Raw genomic sequence first — 20,477 nt, 5'->3', positions numbered from 1 at the left:
AGAAAAGGAAAAGAAAGAAGGCATACTGCGGAAGCAAAATTAATGAGACACACATGTCATAGAAACATGATTTTATGTTCTTGATTTTTCTTATTTTCAGAAGTGACATTTAAACTAAATTTCAGCTTAATCGAGGCCAAAAAAAATTGCCGGAATACGATGGAAAATATCTCCGAGAAATCTATGCAGATGAAATAAACTAGGGTTGAAGAGTTTGCAAGTTTAAGGGAATTTCGAAGCTGTTTCATCGCTGTTCCAGAAATATTTCCATTCATAGGGTCGAGCACTGTCATCCAAAAAGCCTTGACGAATTTTGAGCCACAGAGGTTTCTTTGATAACACTTTGATCTGAGTTGTTTATTGTCACGTTAAAGGTAGGCTCTACTGTCATGGTAAGGATCTATAGCGAAAATAAGAGGACAAAAAGCTAAGTGCACACAACTTAGATTGACACATTAAGCATTATATCCTACCTCTACCAATTATGCAGTGAATATCACCGAAAAAGCACCTGCTTTATCTCCCAGGTCAAGTTGATGAGGTGACCGGAACAAATCCGAATAGGCACGTTTACAGCTAATCTTTGCCTTTTTTATTTCTATTTTTTGAGTGATACAAGCCGTGAAATCGGAAATACTTATGTATGACGCAGACGTGGTTAATAAGTACTAGATTTAAGACATGATATTGAAGTAATGGACAACTATACAATCAAAGGAAGAGAGCAAACGAGAGCCCTAAGTTAAAACTCACCTATGAAGGTACTGCGGGAACGAGGGTAAACGGTAATATATCTGGTAATTTCCTTAGCTATTGTACTCTGCTAGGATAACGTCCACGCGTAATTCCAAAGTTATTTTTGTGCGTGTTTTGGCCTTTTTTCCTCAGTTTCTTCTATTTGCAAATAACTCAATTTCCTGCAACTAGCACAAGACAAAATTCCTGTTAGTGAATGGACCAGCATTTGAGGCGGTCTTCTTTTGAAGACTGTGAGGAAAACTCCTATGTGCGGACAGGAAGCTGGCTAACACTTCAGGGCCCAGTTGTTCGAAGGCCGATTAGCGCTAACCAAGGGCTAAATTTTAATCTAGGTTTCTACATTTCTCTGTTCAAAAGCCGGTTGAGGATACTTTTCCCCATTTGTCTTTGGAGCATTCAATCATCAATCATCATTGAAGACAGAAGCTTTCAGATCTTAACTCAAATTTATGCCAGCATTGAGCACTCAAAGTTCAAAGACTCGCTCAAAAATTCTACCAACATTGATTTCGGAAGATAAATAAGGATAAACTCATACGTGATAGATTATTCCTAATTTTATCTGAGTGGTCTCACTTTAAGTGACCGTTCAGTCCAGGTTAGGTACAATACAAACAGGCCGTTGGGACTCAAAAAAGGGTGACCACAACCGCTTAATACAGGTGAACGTTTTACAGAGGTGGAGTACAAATTTCGGGACTTTGACAACCGACCGCTTAATACAGGTTCGACTGTATTCGTCTTCACACAAGCGTGGAACAAAGGAGAGAAATCTGGTTCTCCCACGAGGAATTGAAACCCCAGACCTTTAGATTCCGTGCTGCGATGTTGCACTACTACTGAGCTACATTTTAAGGAACGAATCTTGTGAGTTAAGCCGTTACTTAAATGTTTTTACGTGACAGGCAACCTGCGTACTGCTAAGATGAGCAATGCTTGAAGAGATAATAAGCGTATTCCTCAACTAAATTGATATCAATCGATAACCAGGATCAGAAAGATGACAAATTATGTGTTTGGTGGTGGAATAGAGAGAGTTGTCACATATCAATTTGATAAAAGCCTAACTCACAGTAAAGCTCCTCGGAGCTCAGCTGTCAGTACAGAATCGGAGCAAGGATTCCAAAGTCTGAGGTTTTATTCCTCGTTGAGGACTCAGAACTGTTCTTTGCCCCATGAACGTGATGAGACAGTTACCAATTTTTCCTTACTCCAACAAAAAGCTCAAACTTCCGCATCTTTCGTATTCTCCGTATCATGTGATGTTAATGTACTTGTAGTGGTGGAACACGTTTGATGTGGCCTCCAGCGGTACAAAAACACTCTTTCATAGTCCGAAATTAGTATTTTCACAACGTTTAGAATATTCTTACCAGAACTTATATCCCACATCTTCTTCACGAGAATTTCACACTGTTTTTCCCAGTCATACTTCTCTTCATAGGAACGCCGTATCTGTTTAATCTCTTGAAGTCGCTGTGATCTTTCCTTCTCGCGAACACCGGCGATTGCCTCTGCCCATACTTTGGGATCCTTAGATTTAACAACAACTTTTTTGGCTGATGGCATAGCGCACAGTGCTTCTCCGAATCCAGAATAGCCACTGCCAAGAATGGGAAGACCAGCTGACATAGCCTCCAGGGCCGTTAAGCCAAACCCTTCCACTCTTGATGGCATGATGCACAGATCCACCTCACAAAACAATTCTTCCAATTCCTCTTTGCTTTGCACAAACTTTCTCACAGTTAGCTGATCATCAGGAATTCCATTCTGAAGCAAATAATCTTTAATCTCCTCTTCTTTTCCATCAGGTGCACCCACAAAGATCAGGCGGTAAGTAGGGTCGCTCAGTTCGGCTATTGCCTTGGAAGCTATATCGTATCCCTTAACTTCAAGGTCCTCTCGATCACTCCGACCAAAGATTAACACCCTAAAGTTTTTATTGTCCACTGCAGCATGTTTTATGGTCGATAATTCACTGAAGATGCCTGGAGTCAATTCAATTATGTCTTCCTGTTTGCCACAGGAGCGAAGATAAGCTGAGAAGGTCTCCTTTAACTTAGGTCCAATTGCGACAACAGCATCTGCTTGTTTACATAACTCTACTTCGATTGTTTTCTTCTCCTCACCCTTTGGAATGACCTTGGAATAGTTCTTGTGCATTCCTAGATCCTCAGGTGAAGTATGAACTACCTGAATCCACTTGCAACCGTGTGATTCTGTGATAAACTGGGCTGGTTTACCAAACTTCTGACCATGACCCACTACTACATCAATTTCCAGGTCTTCCGGCGGAGTTATCAGCCAGTCAGGAGGGTCGTAACCTGCACGATACGGTACTTCCCTGATGGTAACATTGCAGCTTCGTGCGAAACTTTTCTCCTCTTTAGAGCAACTGGAGGATGGGACAATGAGAGTGACTTCCACTTGGGCGTGCCTGCCCAATTGAATGGCGAGGTGTCTGTTAATGGTGGACAATCCTCCCATTGATGAGCTCCACTCACTTGCCAAAAGAGAGACTTTCAATATTGAGCCGGACCCTCTTGAATTAACTCGAGTTCCTCGTTCGCTTTGTGACGTGTCAGTTATATTTGAAGACGCCTGCAACAAAAGAACCATTTCTTTAAATGAAAAAAGTATCAAAACGGACTTCCAAATGAGAAACCAAATCATTCGAATTACTGAACGAAGAAGGAGGTTGATAAATGTACACAAGAAAGATGCTTTGTAACGCTTTCTTTGCCGTAGCTTTGCAAGACAATCTCAGAAGTTGTGGTGTTAACAGTTCTCATATGACAAGCATTGACCACATTCGGCACATACTCAAAGATTCAGTTAACTAGACTGCTACTTGGCAATTTCAGTTTGCACAGTATATCTACATGTCTTCTTTGTGGTCAGTCACACCAAATGTCAATCACAGAGCAGTTTCATGAAGCTAAGCACCAAATATAGGGATCATGCAAAATCACTGAAACACAAACTCACAATTATTTCTGGTTTCCTGGGTAAGGTTGTACGTGGAAAGAACTGAGAGGATAGATATGAATCCTTAAAAAAAAAAATAATAACAATCACCAATAATATTTGCTTACAACTAAATGAAAAAAAATTGAAACGTTATCAACGTTAGAATTAAAGTTAATAATAACTTTTTCTTAAAACTCAACCTAACAACTTCCTTCAGTATGTATGTTTTATACAAATCTGCTCTTGGTTGGCCTAACTAAGCTCCAGAAAAGGGATGTAAAGTCAACGCTTATCTGCTAATGGAGGGCTGTGAATCGTGTAAATAACCACTGCTTCCTCTTTTTTGTCGAATAATGGTTTAAAAAATAAACAGTCAACAGTTTCTTAGTGAATTCTACTATAACTGTACCATGAAGGTGTTCATATTTTTATCACAATCACAGGATTAATTAAGTTTAATTTAAGCCCTTGATGTGTCCTTTTGACAACGTCAAATCTGTACCAAAGGAATTACGTACAGATGACCCTTGTCATCGAGTAGGGGATGAGTGAGGAAAACAACCTAACTTCTTAGAAATAGCTTTCCTAATCATGTTTGCCGCTAATTAAGATGACGACTGTGTCAATCCGGCATAGTTTACATTCGTTCTTATGCCTTTCTACTGCAAATTAAGAAAGATCAATGCAACTAAAAAACAAGAAGAAATACCTGCGATGGAGATCTTCGAATAATAATGGGAACTGTACATAACCATTCAGGGTCTGTCCTATCCTAGGCGTTAAGCCGTTTCAAGAAGTCTACTGACATGTTACTTTTATCTTCAATAGTAACGTACACATGATTTTGGTCTTCTCCATCATCATAAAACCTGGCACAAGAGAGAAAATAATGCATTCTCCGTTAGTGTAAAAGCAATCCAACGGACACTTTTGCGACCAAAATTAATTAGGGAATCTGTCTGCAGAAAAACAAACTGAGCTTATGCTTTGCGAGCTGCTCAGGTAATTTTCGCCCAGTTTTTGTATCTCTCTGTGGCGCATTTTTAACGAAAACTCATTACCAGTATCTCCTCCTTCGTGCACCTTCAGTCCTTTTGAAAGAGAAACAGACATTTCGTCTTCGTTGAATAGAGGTTTCTTCGAGTTTCCATCTCCTTGAAAGATCACATCGTAATTCAACTCTGCTATATCCTTATTCACTTTGGATTTCAAACGAAGTGGGAAACAAAATAGCTTCAGCAAGTATCTTTCGGGTAGAACATTCCGACACATGCAAGCTAAAAACCCAGCTCGTTGTTTCATCGATCTCCTGGCCAGATCAGAGACATCACCAGCATCAACACCAGTAAGATTAGCAGCCACCCTCAAAGGCAAAAATCTGAGAGAAAACGATAAGGCATCATTTTAAAAATCATCGAAAAAAAATCTTCTTTTGCTCATATTTAAGAGAAGCGCTTCACAGGTAGTTAGTTTCCCAAATCACCGATAGCTTAGAAAGTAATCTGTTCGTCACTAACTTACTACCGTAGGGAAAGCGTGGCGGGACCGATGCCAATGTCATCACCACTGCTATTGTATGTGTCGCTGTCATTGACACTTTCATCATTATTGTTAAGAATTACCTCTGATCAAAACGGAACTGACAATCAATCGTAGAACAATTCTTCGTGACGGTGACGGAGAAAATAATACAGAATTCTTTGATATTCGCATAAATCTACATTAATTCTATGAAAATGATGCAACCTTATTGGCTACGCTCCTCGCTTTTTATTCCGTGACAGACAGCGAGAAAAGTAAATAAGATGCTTAACAGTTTGAGGTTAGGAACAAGATAAAATAAAAACATACACGAGCCTGTCTTTTTGTAAAGTTTTGGACGACTGCCCAACTACTTAGACCACTCCCTAAGCCTAAGGTATATGTTTCTTCTTGTTCTTCTCTCTAGAGTAAGTATCAGAGGAACTGAATTTTTCTTTTTTTTTCTTCCCCAGAAACATAGTAAAAAAATACACAGTGGCTATTTTCAATTCAGTTCTTCGCTATTATAATCATTTCTGGCAGGTTGAGTATAGCAAAATACGGAGAATTCCCAACCAATCAGAGAGCACGTCTCCCCAATCATCTATATAACTATTCGAGGATGAGATATTGGTAAACGTAATTTTGTTATTTACTTGGTTCTGTCTTCGGTTTGAACATCTTCATCTGTGTCTACTTGCTCCTCAGCTCCAACCTCACTCTCTTCTTCTGAACCAATTTCGATCTCCAATTCATCTTCTTCACTAACCTTTTCCTCTTCCTTCGGTGTAGGAGAAGTTTGTGCAACTATAGGAGAAGATAGAAGGTCAGGAGAAGGCAATTTGCTATCAGTAAAACTATGGAAACTGAAAACCAGGCAAGAAGGAAGTCTAGATCTTTGACAGCATGAACCATCATAATATTTCTCTTTCAGATGTTCGAGTTCACGAAAATTCAAAATTCTACATAATTTTAGTACCTCTTGGCCTTAATTTGGCTCCTGGATGTCTCCCAGTTTCATTCAGCGCCTGGAAACAAAACACAACAGTTGAAGACAGAAGCTTAGAAACTACATGTATCTGAAATTTTAAGGAGAATTCGTTGACCTGTTTGCCGCGATAAATCATGAATCAAAAAAGTTCAAGTTTACTAATATATCCCGATAAATGTACAAGCTCATATGTTTGTAATATCAGTGTCCAACAATGAGGATTTGTCGCCAGTGGTAACTACATCAAATCAGAACAGAAAACAGAGCGCAACAGAACAAACACATACATGAAATGAGAAGATTAGCCCTTTTCCTTCCAAGAGTGACCAAGACAGAAGTTCTCCTTACAATACCAATGCAATAACAAGCAGAAAAGTTGTGAGAATAAAGAAAAATATCCATAAGGATATTACAAGTTGATCCAAAACCAAATTATCCGAAATAACATCGTAAGAATTGTTTGGTAGACAGTAAGGAGAATCACTAATGAGATCTTGGAGGGTAAAAGAGTTAAGTCGTGTGCAAAGTGAAGAGAAAACAGCTGATACAAAAAGCTGCTCGCACAACAGACAAGGTCGATGTTTATTTTTGTTGATAAATAAGCGTGATCTTACCTGTAATACAGTTTTGTAAAACTTCTCGCTCGTGTAATCTTCAATGGACGATGCCAACTCTTTGAGTTTACGAAGAAACTTCTTCATTTCACGGTCCTTCATCTCATCATGTTTAATCTCCCATATCTCCTCATAAAAGCTCAATGCTTCTTGTCCATACCGTCTGTACATATTTACTTTTTTGAGTTCCAGGCACAGATTGAGAATTCCCTCGATTGTTCTCTCCCTTTCCAAGCCGATCTTCTCTGTTTTTTCGTTACTTTTTCCTTCTTCCCACTGCTTTTGCCACAAATCCAACAATGTCTCTCGAAATTTCGCGATCATTCCTTTTTGTCCTGTCTCTTTGTAAAGTTCTTCTACCTTCATGTTCAATGACGCTTTGTCCAACCTGTCCTCTTTGTTTCCAAGGAAACCCACTCTCACCAGACACATTTTGTACAAAGCCACCTTGTCCATTTTGTGTTTCCACGCCTTCTCGCGTTCCTTAAGTCGAGAAGAGAGCACCACTGTCTCGTCCAAGAGATTTTCCCTCTCACTCAGCATGACACAGAGAGCATTATTATCAGTTTCCAAATCAAAGTCCTCTTGAAACTCTCTCTCATTGGCATAACACCTCACCTCGTAGAACCACAACTGTTCCTTTTGTACTACAGCTTTGTCTTTCTTGTCATCAGCAAGATCATTCAGAGCATCAACGATGCCTTTGTTAAACATGTTGAAAGAGAATTGTTGAGAAGCTTTCTGTTCTTCCCAGAAACGTTGACAAAACTTGAAAGCCTCTTTCCTAAATGACCTCATCCGTAGAAAATTGAGTGTCCAATCACACATATCTTCCACACCTGTGATAATCTTTCGCCACACTTCACTATGGTTTCCTACACCGAGTGACTTTTCCATCTCCCATGCTTCAAGAAACAGCTTCAAAGCTTCTTCTGGGTGTTTAAGATTGGCCTGAAGGACCCCTCGTTGAAAAATGCTGCGCACAGTCTGTGGGTGATTTCCGAGAAGCTTCATCCTTATGTTGTAAGCCCTCTCTGAAGGTTCCATTGCCTCTTCATATTTCTCTTGAAACATGAGTGCATTAGCAAGATTTCTTAAGAAGTGTGCCTCATCCCAGTAACCTGAAAGTTTAAGGTCCTCCAGAAGACTTAGTGCATCTCTGTACCATTGAACCGCCTTTTCATAATCTTTAAGGCCTTCATACGCAGTTCCAATCTGATTCTTGTACATTGGCACGTCAAAGTGATTCTCTGATGCTAATTTCTCTTGCATTTTGTAGGCTTTTTCATAGAACTCAAGCGCTTTCCTGGGCTGGTCCAGATGAAAAAAGCTGTTTCCAATAGCCATGTAGCACCTTGCAAGGTCAGTATGCTCCTTTAGCAGTGGTTCAGAGAAAGTTAAGGACAACTCCAGACTTGCCAGTGCTTTTTTATAGTCTCTGTTTCTCCAAAGGATTTCACCTTCAGTGCGCAAGTAAAGCCCCTTGGTGAGCATAAAGGATTCACTACTTTGATCCTCAACTTTCTCCAGTGAATTCAGAGCTTCCCTCAATGTTTCAAATCCTCTCTCTGTTCCATCAACATCTGAAACTTCCCTGGCTTCCCAGGACTTCAACTGCGCTCGGAAAAGGGAACCTATACAAAGATGAAGAATCAAACTAATAAACAGATATCACTGCTGATGAAGTGTGCTTAGTATCTACAAATAACAAAGTGTAAATTATCACAAGAAATATCATTCTGTGTTTTCAACAACTGTCACCAGGTAGTGATTTGAAATTTCACTTCTTTGTTTTTGTTTGTTTGTTTCTTTCTTTTTTTACTATTTTTTTTCTATCTGTTTTCTTCCCAGAGTCCCTCCAAAGTAGCTTCTTCCCAGTTAACTTGTGGAATCAAATAAGTGATGGTAAAAGACTTCAGGGAGTAAATGGGTGAATAATTTCGGCTTGGCTGATTGCACAGTGCAGGCTGGCTTAAAAATTATTGGCAAAATTACCCCTGTGCTACACAACACAAAAATTCCAATTGACTGTATCAACAGCAATGTACAAGTAACAAAAAACTGAGACATAAAATAACTGCAGGTGCCATAACAGTGTGACCTTAATTCAATATATCAGCCTAAAGCTCATCAGAACCTGGATAGCCTCCTCACTAAAGATTTTTCTTGAGTTTGATTTGCAAGGTATAAAATAAGGTAGTCACTCAAATTTCAGTGACTCATAGCTTTTGCACCAAAATCTAGTTGGCTGTTCCAGATAGGTCAAGTCTGACATTTTGGTGGGATGATTGTGCACATTGTGTAATCCGAAAGTGGTTCTGTCCAATTTCAATTACTTGTATATAGACCTCCTTGTAATTGCTGTCGAGTTAAATATTATTTCTGTTATGTATTAGTCTTTGTTTTCGTATTAGTGACGCTTCGATATCATATGTCAGACCTCGTGCGTTGTCGTTTGCGGTAGATAGTTTAACAAGAGAGCTTATTGCGAGTGTTTCTGCGTTCATTGCGACTCATTCAGGCGTTACAGAGAGGACAATCGGTAAGCGACCGTATTATTGTATTGATTTCCTTGTTTTCCTTTCCTGTTACCGAATGTTGCATTGTTAGCTGTGTTTGCGCTCGTGAGTATCGCTTAGACTAGGTTTTTTAATTGTATTTTAGTTTGACGGTTTTGGACATCAAGTCACAATTATTACGAATAAACTACGTTTGGAATTATAATTGGTCTTTGGTGCCTCGAATCAGTATTTCGCTCGATGTCCTCGAATTAAATCCTGTATCTTTGGGACATTCCGACGTTGTTTCGACGCCTGGAGCTATAGTCAAACGATTTCTCAAGAAAGATTAAGAGCGTATTGGATCTTCTGTGCGTCGGATCCTGCAATCATCATCAAATAGATAATAGCCAACGAACGAAACATGCAATTAAATCGAAAGGAGTAAGATCTCATGGCCGAAAGCGCTGGAGAAGGTCTAGAAAACCTCGTAGACCACGTGGAGTTTGAAGATTCAGACGATAAGCATAAAGCGCCTCGTCGAAGCGCAAGAGAAAAGCATTCAACGGAAAAGGGGTCCGAATATGTACGAAATCTTCGCCTTCAGGCCCTTATTACGGCAAAAAGGTCTTGGCGAAAACAAATTAATTCCATTCATTCGACTCTGGTGACTCGAAAGGACATTGCGTTACTAACAGCAGGATGCGAAGAGCTGGAGAGGAAGATGACGCAATTGTCCCTGTCGCACGAGGCACTGGAGGCCGTGATTGAAGAAGAGGAAGAGAGAAACCGCTTGTACGAGGAATTTGAAGTTGTTTCTCGCGAAAACAACGAAGCCCTGAGAATGGTTAGCGACCGAATAAACTTCTTGCAGCAAGAACAGGACTCTAAGAGTTCAACGATTTCACGATCAACCAAGACAAGCAAAATTTCCGAAAGGTCAAGCCGTAAATCTTCTCGTTCGTCTTCTCGAAACTCATTATTATCTTTACGAGAGAAAAGAGTGCAACTTGAGGGAGACATCGCCTCTCTAAGAGCTACAATGGCGCTCGCTAAGGAGAGACAAGAGAAGGAAATAGAACACCGAGCGAAAATGGACGAGGTGCAAAGAAGAAAGATGGAAATCGCACGAGAAGAAGAACGCGCCAAAGAAGAATTAAAGGCTCTAGAGGAGAACTTTCGTATCAAACAAGAATTGGTCAAGAAAGAAGCTCAAATGATTGCTTCCATTAAACATGAAGAGCAAGATGGCGAAATTATCCTAGACGAATTCCCTGTCAGTCCTCCCTTGGAGACGGACTCGAAAGCGCTTTTAGAACAGTTTCTTGATGACCAATCAGCGTCGATTTCCAATGTAAAAGTATCCGTGTCAAGTCAGCTGCCTTTCATCCCGGCTCCATGGACACCTATTAGCCCACCTAAAGGAAGCATTACTGAATCAACAAAGCCAACCTTTAGTCCATTGAATCCCTTCACTGCGCGTACCGGACCAATCTACACTTCAGCAAGGACTCCTCATGTTAACCCCTTCTCATCAGAAGTTCCAAGAATGACCTTTCCGTCCCTTGCTAACAGAGAGAAACACGAGTACGGATACCCTTCACCAACAGACAGTAACTCAGAAGGCCAGATTCAATCAAAACTAATCGAAGTTGCAAAGCTGCTGGCGGAAACCCAGAACCAAAGTCGTCTTCCGCTCCCCGAACCAGGAATATTCGATGGCGATCTGTTGCAGTATCCTGTTTGGGTAAAAGCATTCGAAACCCTCATAGAAGGAAGAGCTGTTAGACCATCTGAGAGGCTTCATTTTCTCGGAAGATATGTGAAGGGAGGAGCTAAAGAAGTTGTAGATAGCTTTCTGCTTCTAGACTCAGAAGATGCGTACGATAAAGCCAAAGAGATGCTCAAGAAGCGCTTTGGCGATCCCTTTGCTGTAGCAGCAACCTGTCGCAAGAAACTTGAATCGTGGCCAAAGATTCATCCAAACGATAGTACTGCCTTGAGAAAATATTCAGATTTCTTAGTCCAATGTCAGAAGTTAATGGAGAAGATAGGAAGTCTTCGTGTCCTAAACGATGATCATGAAAACCGGAAACTCGTTGCAAAGCTACCGAAGTGGGCTAGTAATCGCTGGAGTCGACTTGCATTTAACTGGAAGGAGGAAAACGAAGTCTTCCCCCCCTTCTCGGAATTCGTGAAGTTCGTGGTAAAGGAGGCTGACATCGCTTGCGACCCTGTACTGTCTTCGCCACCTCTCAATGAAGAAGACAGTAACAGAACAATAAGCGAGAGAAATAAGGACAAGAAACCAAGGTTTCCTAGAAGACCTCGTGATGCAAATGCGTTTACAACAAGTTCAAACGAAGAGAAAGGCGGGCCGGCAGAAACCAAACCACCTTTAGCAGTTAAGTCGTGTTTCTACTGCAAGAAATCTCACGATATAGACGCATGCCCAGAATTTGTCAAGAGAACAATCAATGAAAGAAAGGAGTTTGCTTCAGCGAAAGGACTCTGCTTCGGCTGCCTACAACATGGTCATTTGTCCAAAGATTGCAAGGAAAGAAAAAGATGCAGTGTTTGTAAACGACAGCATCCGACGCCTCTGCATGGCGACTTCAGGAAGCGCGAAGAAAACACCCGCGATAAAGGAGACCCTAACCAGATGCCAAATTCTGCAGCTTGCTTTATGAATGGTCAGAGTAGAAGTCAGGCGAACTCAATGATCGTCCCGGTTTGGTTGAGCCACGCCAGCAATCCACGGACTGAGCGACTAGTGTACGCTCTTTTAGACGATCAATCAGACACGACGTTTGTTGCAGATAACGTCCTCAATCATCTTGATGTGTCAGGACCTGAGACGAACTTGTTGTTATCAACAATGCACGCCACCGATGAGCTGATTAAGAGTAGAAAGGTAGGAGGCCTCATCGTGCAAGACTTCAAGCGACAAATCACTCTTCACTTACCTAAAGCCTTTTCTCGTGAAATTATTCCAGCGAAGAGATCTCACATTCCAAGACCCGAGTCAGCGCTCCAGTGGCCTCATTTGGAGAAGATTGCAGAACAGATTGCACCCTATCAGAAAGATGTGGAGATAGGAATTCTGATAGGATCAGATTGTCCACGTGCAATAATGCCTAGAGAAATAATTCCCGGAGAAGATGACAGCCCTTACGCTCTGAGATCTGACCTTGGCTGGGGAATCATTGGAAAGATATCCCAACCCCTTAGCGGAGAAGACGGGGACGAAGATGAGATAGGCGTCTCTCACCGAATTTATACGATTGAAGCATGCGAGCCACTTGACCCTCAAGCAGATCTAGAAGGACTCAACAAGAGAAGTTGCAATTTCTCGGTCAAAACAAACGTGAAAGAAGTGATCAATCCCTTTCAAGTCATGAAAATGTTTGAAATGGACTTCTCCGAAAAAAGGGCAGACAGGCAAGGAACACTGTCCCAAGACGACTTGCAGTTTCTAAAGAAGATGGAAGAAGGAATCCGACAGACTGCTGACGGACATTATGAGATGCCACTTCCCTTTCGAGGCAACACTCCGAAACTTCCAAACAACAAGTCACTGGCCTTACGTCGTCTGAACAAACTAAAGACGCGAATGGAAAACAATGTGAAGTATCGTCAAGATTATATGACATTCATGCAAGACATCATCAGAAAGGGTTTCGCTGAAAGGGTGCCACATGAACAAAGGCCCGATGACGATGGAAAGTCGTGGTACATCCCCCATCACGGAGTTTACCACCCTCAAAAGCCTGACAAAATCAGAATTGTCTTCGATTGCAGCGCAACCTTCATGGGCCATTCATTAAACAAGTACCTCCTTCAAGGTCCAGACTTAACAAACTCCCTGGTTGGCGTCCTCTGTCGATTCAGAAAGGAACTGATAGCATTCATGTGTGACCTAGAAGCTATGTTTCACCAGTTCAAGGTGAAAGAAGAAGATCGTGACTACTTGAGATTCTACTGGTGGGAGAATGGCGACATTACGAAAACCCCAGTGCAGTACCGCATGACCGTGCATCTATTCGGAGCTGCATCCTCTCCTGGATGCTCGAACTTTGGGCTCAAGAAAACTGCTACCGACAATGAGTGCGAGTTTGGCTCCGACGCAGCTGAGTTTATAAAGAAAGATTTCTACGTTGACGATGGCCTCAAGTCGGTTGCTACAGTCTCTGAAGCTACGTCATTAATAGAGAACACTAAGAGTATCTGCGCCAGAGGGGGAATGCGTCTTCATAAATTCATCTCTAATTCCAAAGAAGTAATTGCTAAGATTGCCCCTGATGATCGAGCAAAGGGTGTTAAGGATCTCGACCTTCACAATGATGTCCTCCCAATAGAGCGCGCCCTGGGCGTTCAGTGGTGCGTGGAGTCAGACACCTTTCAATTTCGTATCGTCCTGCAAGACAAACCCTTGACCCGACGTGGAATTTTATCAACCATCAGTTCCGTATACGACCCCCTGGGATTCCTAGCGCCAGTGATCCTGACTGGCAGACAAATTCTCCAGAGTCTTTGCCGAGATAAACCTGACTGGGACGATCCAGTACCTGAGCCACTGCGACATAGTTGGGAAAAATGGAGAAACAGTCTACATCACTTAGAGAAACTGAAGATCCAGAGGTGCTACAAGCCACATGCGTTCGGAGAACTCACGTCCGTGCAGCTCCACCACTTTTCGGACGCAAGCGACCACGGATACGGCCAATGTTCGTACTTGCGTCTTACAGATGACACTGGTCGAGTCCACTGCAGCTTCGTTATGGGCAAGGCCCGAGTAACTCCACTGAAACCTGTTACGATCCCTCGACTCGAACTGACGGCAGCCCTGCTCTCCGTAAGGATCAGCGCCTCATTGCAAGAAGAGCTTGAGTACGACCAGATTACAGAGGTGTTTTACACAGATAGCCAAGTCGTCCTCGGCTACATCAAGAACGACGCCCGGCGTTTCCACGTCTTCGTGGCCAACCGGGTCCAACAAATTCGAGACAACAGCACCCCCGATCAGTGGAAATACATCGAGACTAAAGAAAATCCTGCGGACGAATCCTCGCGTGGCCTTTCTCCTCAAGACCTGATCGAATCCCGGTGGCTCAACGGACCACCTTTCTTATGGCAACGAGAGCTTCCAAACAGGAATGACGATGTAAATATTGACCTCTCTCCAGACGATCCGGAGGTCAAGAAAGTTCAAGTTTTCGCTACCGGAGTTCGACATGAAAGGATGGCAACCATTTCCGAACGCTTAGAGTACTTCTCCGATTGGCACAGGGCCAAGAGAGCTGTCGCTGCATGTATGAAGTTCAAAGCATCCCTTCAACAAAGTCCTAAGAAACCGTTACATGCAGCAAAGAAAACAGGCAAAGAGAAAGACACATCGACATACAGATCGCCGTCGGTGGATGAAATGCGAAAGGCCGAGCAGGCAATTTTAAAGTCACTCCAAGAAGAAGTTTTTCCCGAAGAAATCAAGATTCTCAAATCCTTAGAAGTGCCAAACGACGATGCCAGTCGAGAATTTGCGAAGAGACGAAATTTATCCATGAAGAAGACAAGTTCGCTCTATCGACTAGATCCCTTCCTAGACAAATATGGCGTCTTACGAGTTGGTGGCCGGATTAGAAACGCTCTGGTATCTTATGAAATTAAGCATCCAGTCATCCTCCCAAGTAAAGGCCACATCACCGCCTTGTTGGTGAGATATCACCACGAGAGGATAAGCCATCAAGGCCGAGGGATGACGCTAAACGACCTGCGGTCACATGGATACTGGGTAATCGGTGGGAGTTCATCAGTTTCCCGATGCATCTCCAAATGCGTGACTTGCCGAAGGCTCCGTGGGGCATTACAAGAACAGAAGATGGCAAATTTGCCTGAAGACAGGCTGGAACCAGCTCCGCCCTTTACTCACTGCGGAGTCGACTATTTTGGTCCGTGGCTCATTAAGGAAGGCCGTAAAGAATTGAAGCGTTATGGAGCGTTGTTTACATGTTTGTCAAGCCGTGCAATCCACCTCGAAGTATCAGCAACCCTAGAAACTGATTCTTTCATCAACGCTTTGCGCCGATTCATCAGTCGCCGAGGCCCCGTACGAACGATCAGATGCGACCAGGGAAGTAACCTTGTAGGTGCTAAGAACGAGTTACAGAAAGCGCTGTCCTCAATGGATCAGACCCGCGTTCGCCATTTCCTTTTGGAACGCAACTGCGATTGGATTGAATTCCAGCTAAACGTACCATCAGCTAGTCACATGGGTGGCGTTTGGGAACGACAGATAAGAACGGCACGCAACGTACTTTCCGTCCTACTAGACCAATGCGGAAGCCAGCTGAATGACGAATCCCTTCAAACCTTAATGACGGAGGTAGAAGCAGTGGTCAATAGCCGCCCCTTAAGCGTTGAGAATTTAACGTCACCGGACGCATTGGAACCACTCACTCCTAATCATCTGCTTACAGGAAAGTCAAGAATCGTTCTACCACCACCTGGAGAGTTTCAGCGTGCTGATCTATATCTTCGAAACAGATGGAGACGAGTCCAACACTTGGCTAACGAGTTTTGGGTGCGTTGGAAAAAAGAGTTCCTTCATACTCTTCAACTGCGACAGAAGTGGATACGTCCGAGACGTAACCTTCAGCAAGGAGATGTTGTAATCATCAGCAACGACAATCTTCCTCGGAATATGTGGCAGATCGCCCGCGTAGAAGAAGCTTACGGTGACCCTGATGGTTACGTGCGAAAGGCAAAGCTAGCAGTGGGAGACGCTTCTTTGGATGACAAGGGACGCAGAGTCAAGCACATCAGCTACCTTGAACGACCTGTACAGAAACTGGTACTTCTTGTACCAAGCAATGACGCGGAGGATTCGGACCGGGGAGTCCCCACCAAGGAGCCTTAAGGACCTAGATACCGTACCTTTGGATTTCACTCAAGGATTCGACGAACACTTGTGAACCTATGAACCGGATTTGACTTTATGATTTGATTAGCACTTGATTGAACACTTGATTAACTGATAACCTAAGTTGCATTAAATTGATTAGCTCAATTTAGGGGAGCCATGTAATTGCTGTCGAGTTAAATATTATTTCTGTTATGTATTAGTCTTTGTTTTCGTATTAGTGACGCTTCGATATCATATGTCAGACCTCGTGCGTTGTCGTTTGCGGTAGATAGTTTAACAAGAGAGCTTATTGCGAGTGTTTCTGCGTTCATTGCGACTCATTCAGGCGTTACAGAGAGGACAATCGGTAAGCGACCGTATTATTGTATTGATTTCCTTGTTTTCCTTTCCTGTTACCGAATGTTGCATTGTTAGCTGTGTTTGCGCTCGTGAGTATCGCTTAGACTAGGTTTTTTAATTGTATTTTAGTTTGACGGTTTTGGACATCAAGTCACAATTATTACGAATAAACTACGTTTGGAATTATAATTGGTCTTTGGTGCCTCGAATCAGTATTTCGCTCGATGTCCTCGAATTAAATCCTGTATCTTTGGGACATTCCGACGTTGTTTCGACGCCTGGAGCTATACTCCTCCACTGTTCCAATTGCCAAACTACAATAACAGTTTAAATGGCCATGTGTCATTACATTAACCGCCATAGATGGCAGAAAGCCACAAGGTTACATGATAACCTGAATTTTATGTCTAAACTTAAGAACATGGGATTCAATGATGGACAGGAGTGCTAATAATGGGGTTCAGACAAAAGAAAAAATATATAGGAAGGTGTTTATATAATAGGAATTCCCATGAGAGAATAATACAGCCTCTAGTTACAAAAGAGATAATAACTTCATACTAACTGAGCATAAGGGCCATACTGAAGTATATTAGCCAGTATTGACGGTATGGACTGAGCATAGCTCCTTCTGTACTTAAATGACAGGGACCAATGTTCACCAGTACGGCTCAAGCAAGCAAGCAAGGTAAGTTCTGTAAGTAATTTATTATACAGAACTTGGACTAAACTTTTTTATTTTGGATTTGATGCCTTTGCACACAAAAATACATGGCACTTAACTATTTCTGAAAAAAATTGGTTGTTTAAATGGCAAAATCCCAACAAATTAAGATCCAATCAGAATATTCAGGTTTACCTCAGGACTATCTAGCCATATAATAAGATAAGGTAACTTTTGTAATGAGTTAAAACTCTATGTAAGCTGTTTAAAAAAAACATCTTAAATGTCTCCCCAGACAATAAGGTAAAGCTAAATATGAGATTTGGACAATATCAATATCACATGAAAAGATTCACTGCCCCTCACCTGATTTTCCATCGTCTTCACACATCTCAGCCCAGGAATGAAACACCTTGATGATTTTTTTATCAGTCAGCATTGCAGTAAAAAGAGATGCAAGCAATGCATTGTCATGGAATTCACTTTGAACAACAAAATACTCTGGTTGTAAGGAGATCTCAATGGTAAACTCATAGTTTCCTCTGTCTTTCTCAAACAAATGGAATGCTCTGACATATTCTGGCTCTATCAGTTTGGCAATTTTCTCCATCCTGGACATAAAGTGTTTGTAAAAGCGTGCTTTTGCCTCCATGTAAGGAGCAAGAAAATTTTTATGATTCTTGATACTGTCAGCATACTTCCATAAGAGAGGGTGAATGTCATACTTCCTTTCTTTTGCTTCTTCATCAACAACAGAAATTATTTCGCTGGCTACAAGACCCTCTAACTGCACAATGGCCTCTGAGGGGTCAATATCAAGAACTTTGGCAGCTGTTGCCACAGAGAAAGGCCCATGAAACAAGGAAACCACTACTGCAGATAACTTTAACCTTTCTGTGGAAAGTGTCTCAAACATTAAACTGACTGCAGACATCTGATTGACATCCACTCCTTCTTCATCAAAACCAGCAAGCTTTCCACTTGCATCCTCTTCTACTTTCATTTTTTTTGGAGCATGCACAACTTCTGCGATAAGTTCTTCTGGAGATTTTCGTTCTTGTCGCATAATAGCTCCTAGTCCTCTTAGAAATAGAGGGAATCCTTTTATGATGCTCATTAAATTATCCTTCTGCTCTGGTTTAACATCAGTCATTCCCTTGGGAAAAATCAGTTTCTCTGAAGAAGTCTCCTCTAGCGAACCCACTTCAAAATCATCCATCCTCTTGGGACCTCTTAACTCAGTCCTAGAGGTAAGAAGCAGCTTTAAAGGAGATCGTTCTCCTTTGCTTTCTGAGAGCTTTGCCAAAAATTCCATGAAAGCTGTTTTCAATTTTTTCCCTTCGTTACCTTTTCCTGCGGTAAAGAGGTCTACATTGCCCAGCATAAACAGAACGGCATGTTCCTTACCTTTAAACTCTTCAACCTTCTCAATAACTTTGGTAACAACATAATTTTGATCAACACGACCAACTGGGATTACTAGTTCGAGAGAATGCAGCATGTTGTAATAGATCGCTTTCATATCCTTTGCTTCTCGTAAATCAAAAAAACGATACTTCCCTTGCCACTGTGAGCAAACTTCAATGGCAAGCTTCTTCTTTCCTACACCAGACGACCCAAACAAGTTTAGTACTACGGTGTCTTTCGATTCCAGTTTTTTGTTAATTATCTTGATTTCTTCACTCCGTCCTTGTAACTCCTTCTCTGGATCACCTTTACCCAAACGTGAGGCCTTGAAACGATCTATATATTCCTTAATGAGCTTCTCCTGGTCAGATTTTGTAGCAGCGAAGTCTTCGATTAGACTGAGTTTGTTGTCAGATACATAGCCGTGCTCTTCAAGAAGTTGAAAACATTTCATCAAATCGTGACTATCCAGCTGATCAAATTTCCCTCCATAATTCTTTTTTAAAGTTTTCACAATACTTTCTGATTCTACAGGTTTAAATTTTGGAGAAATGTCTTTGAAAAGCTGTTGTAAACCTGGCGCAGTTTCGATACCAACTGCCTCCATCTTTGATAACTTCTACTTCGGTCAGCATTTATAGTTCCGCTCATTAATTTCAAGCTTTCTCTCCCTAGCAACCGTTGCTATTGTCCCACAAACAAAGCATAGCGCGAAAAGAAAATGGCGGGTGTTTTGAATAAACAAAGCAATTATCTTCACGCTTCAGATGATTTACGGAAAATCTCTGATCAAATCTCTGTAAGTTTCCTTCCGAAAAGTTCGAGCGTTTGGAAAAATTGCCTCGAAAGAGGCTTAAACTATTACGCACAAGGCTATATTCATGAAATTAAAGTTTTCGAAGACACAAATGCCGTCGTTCGAGTTGACGCTGAAGAAATGTAAAATGGTTTCCGTGTTTACATAGCCTGATGTAAACACGCGGGAGGTTGGGAGAACACGAGATAAGCGTAGGAAACCACGACGCGAAGTGGAATGGTTTCCAGCTTATCGAGTGTTCTCGATAGTCACGATCGAAAGTCACGATCGTTGTACAATATAGATAAACCTTACCTGGATAGTGCAATTTTCATATTTTAGCCGTCTTTATAACATTATGTAATTTTAATTTCGATTCGTGTATTCTGGTGCCTCAAAGCGGGTGATCTTGACAAACTTTTACAATCTATATTTGTTTTACGATTTCTAAACGAGTTTTATTAAAACTTATTGTACATTACTGAAGTACGTTACTGAATGAAAAACAATTCCCCTAACAGCTGTCTTATTCAAACTGTATAAACTTGTTTTTTTTTAATCTTTATGTTGTATTTTCGGTCCACAGACTTTTTGGCCATTGTTCTCATATATTAGGACTAATCAAAACTCTCCAAGGGTTCAAGCTACACAATCTTACACATGTCCCAGATCAGTTAAGCTCTACTAGCCTTCCACAGCAGTGGGACAAACCAAGGGGAACAAAAATAAAACCAGCACCTGTTAAGGATGTTGTTGTTGCCAGACCTTTGGAGAACAGAAAAAGGAAACCTATACTGTAAAGACATAAACATAGACTAAACAATAGGATGGCAACACAGTAGAGTACAAACACTTAAAGTGTGCAACAGAAATGTTTCGTTCTAGCATAAACACACGATTTCTAGGTAACGAACAGTCTTTATTTGTAAACTAAGTGCGTTCTCATGTAGATATATGTGATCTAAAACCTTTTGCGATTAGATAACATCGACCGCT

At 41.6% G+C, this 20,477-nt stretch overlaps 1 protein-coding gene across 1 annotated transcript; it reads right to left on the bottom strand.

Moving 5' to 3' along the window:
* Positions 1-56: 56 nt before the first annotated feature.
* On the bottom strand, positions 57-19,351 carry LOC113686849 (uncharacterized). The gene is made up of 9 exons (XM_089183061.1): positions 17,645-19,351; positions 6,856-8,489; positions 6,230-6,278; positions 5,907-6,057; positions 4,705-5,107; positions 3,748-3,810; positions 1,832-3,360; positions 754-923; positions 57-400 (listed from the first exon to the last, which is right to left on the bottom strand). Exons 1-7 carry the CDS (start codon positions 19,290-19,292, stop codon positions 1,984-1,986), a joined length of 5,325 nt encoding a protein of 1,774 aa, XP_089039187.1. The 5' UTR covers positions 19,293-19,351; the 3' UTR covers positions 57-400; positions 754-923; positions 1,832-1,983.
* Positions 19,352-20,477: the final 1,126 nt, after the last annotated feature.

Source organism: Pocillopora damicornis, chromosome 1, assembly GCF_964200805.1.
Source record: "Pocillopora damicornis chromosome 1, jaPocDami1.2, whole genome shotgun sequence".
NCBI classification, from domain to species: domain Eukaryota; kingdom Metazoa; phylum Cnidaria; class Anthozoa; order Scleractinia; family Pocilloporidae; genus Pocillopora; species Pocillopora damicornis.
This window is presented reverse-complemented; position numbering and strand designations above follow the sequence as displayed.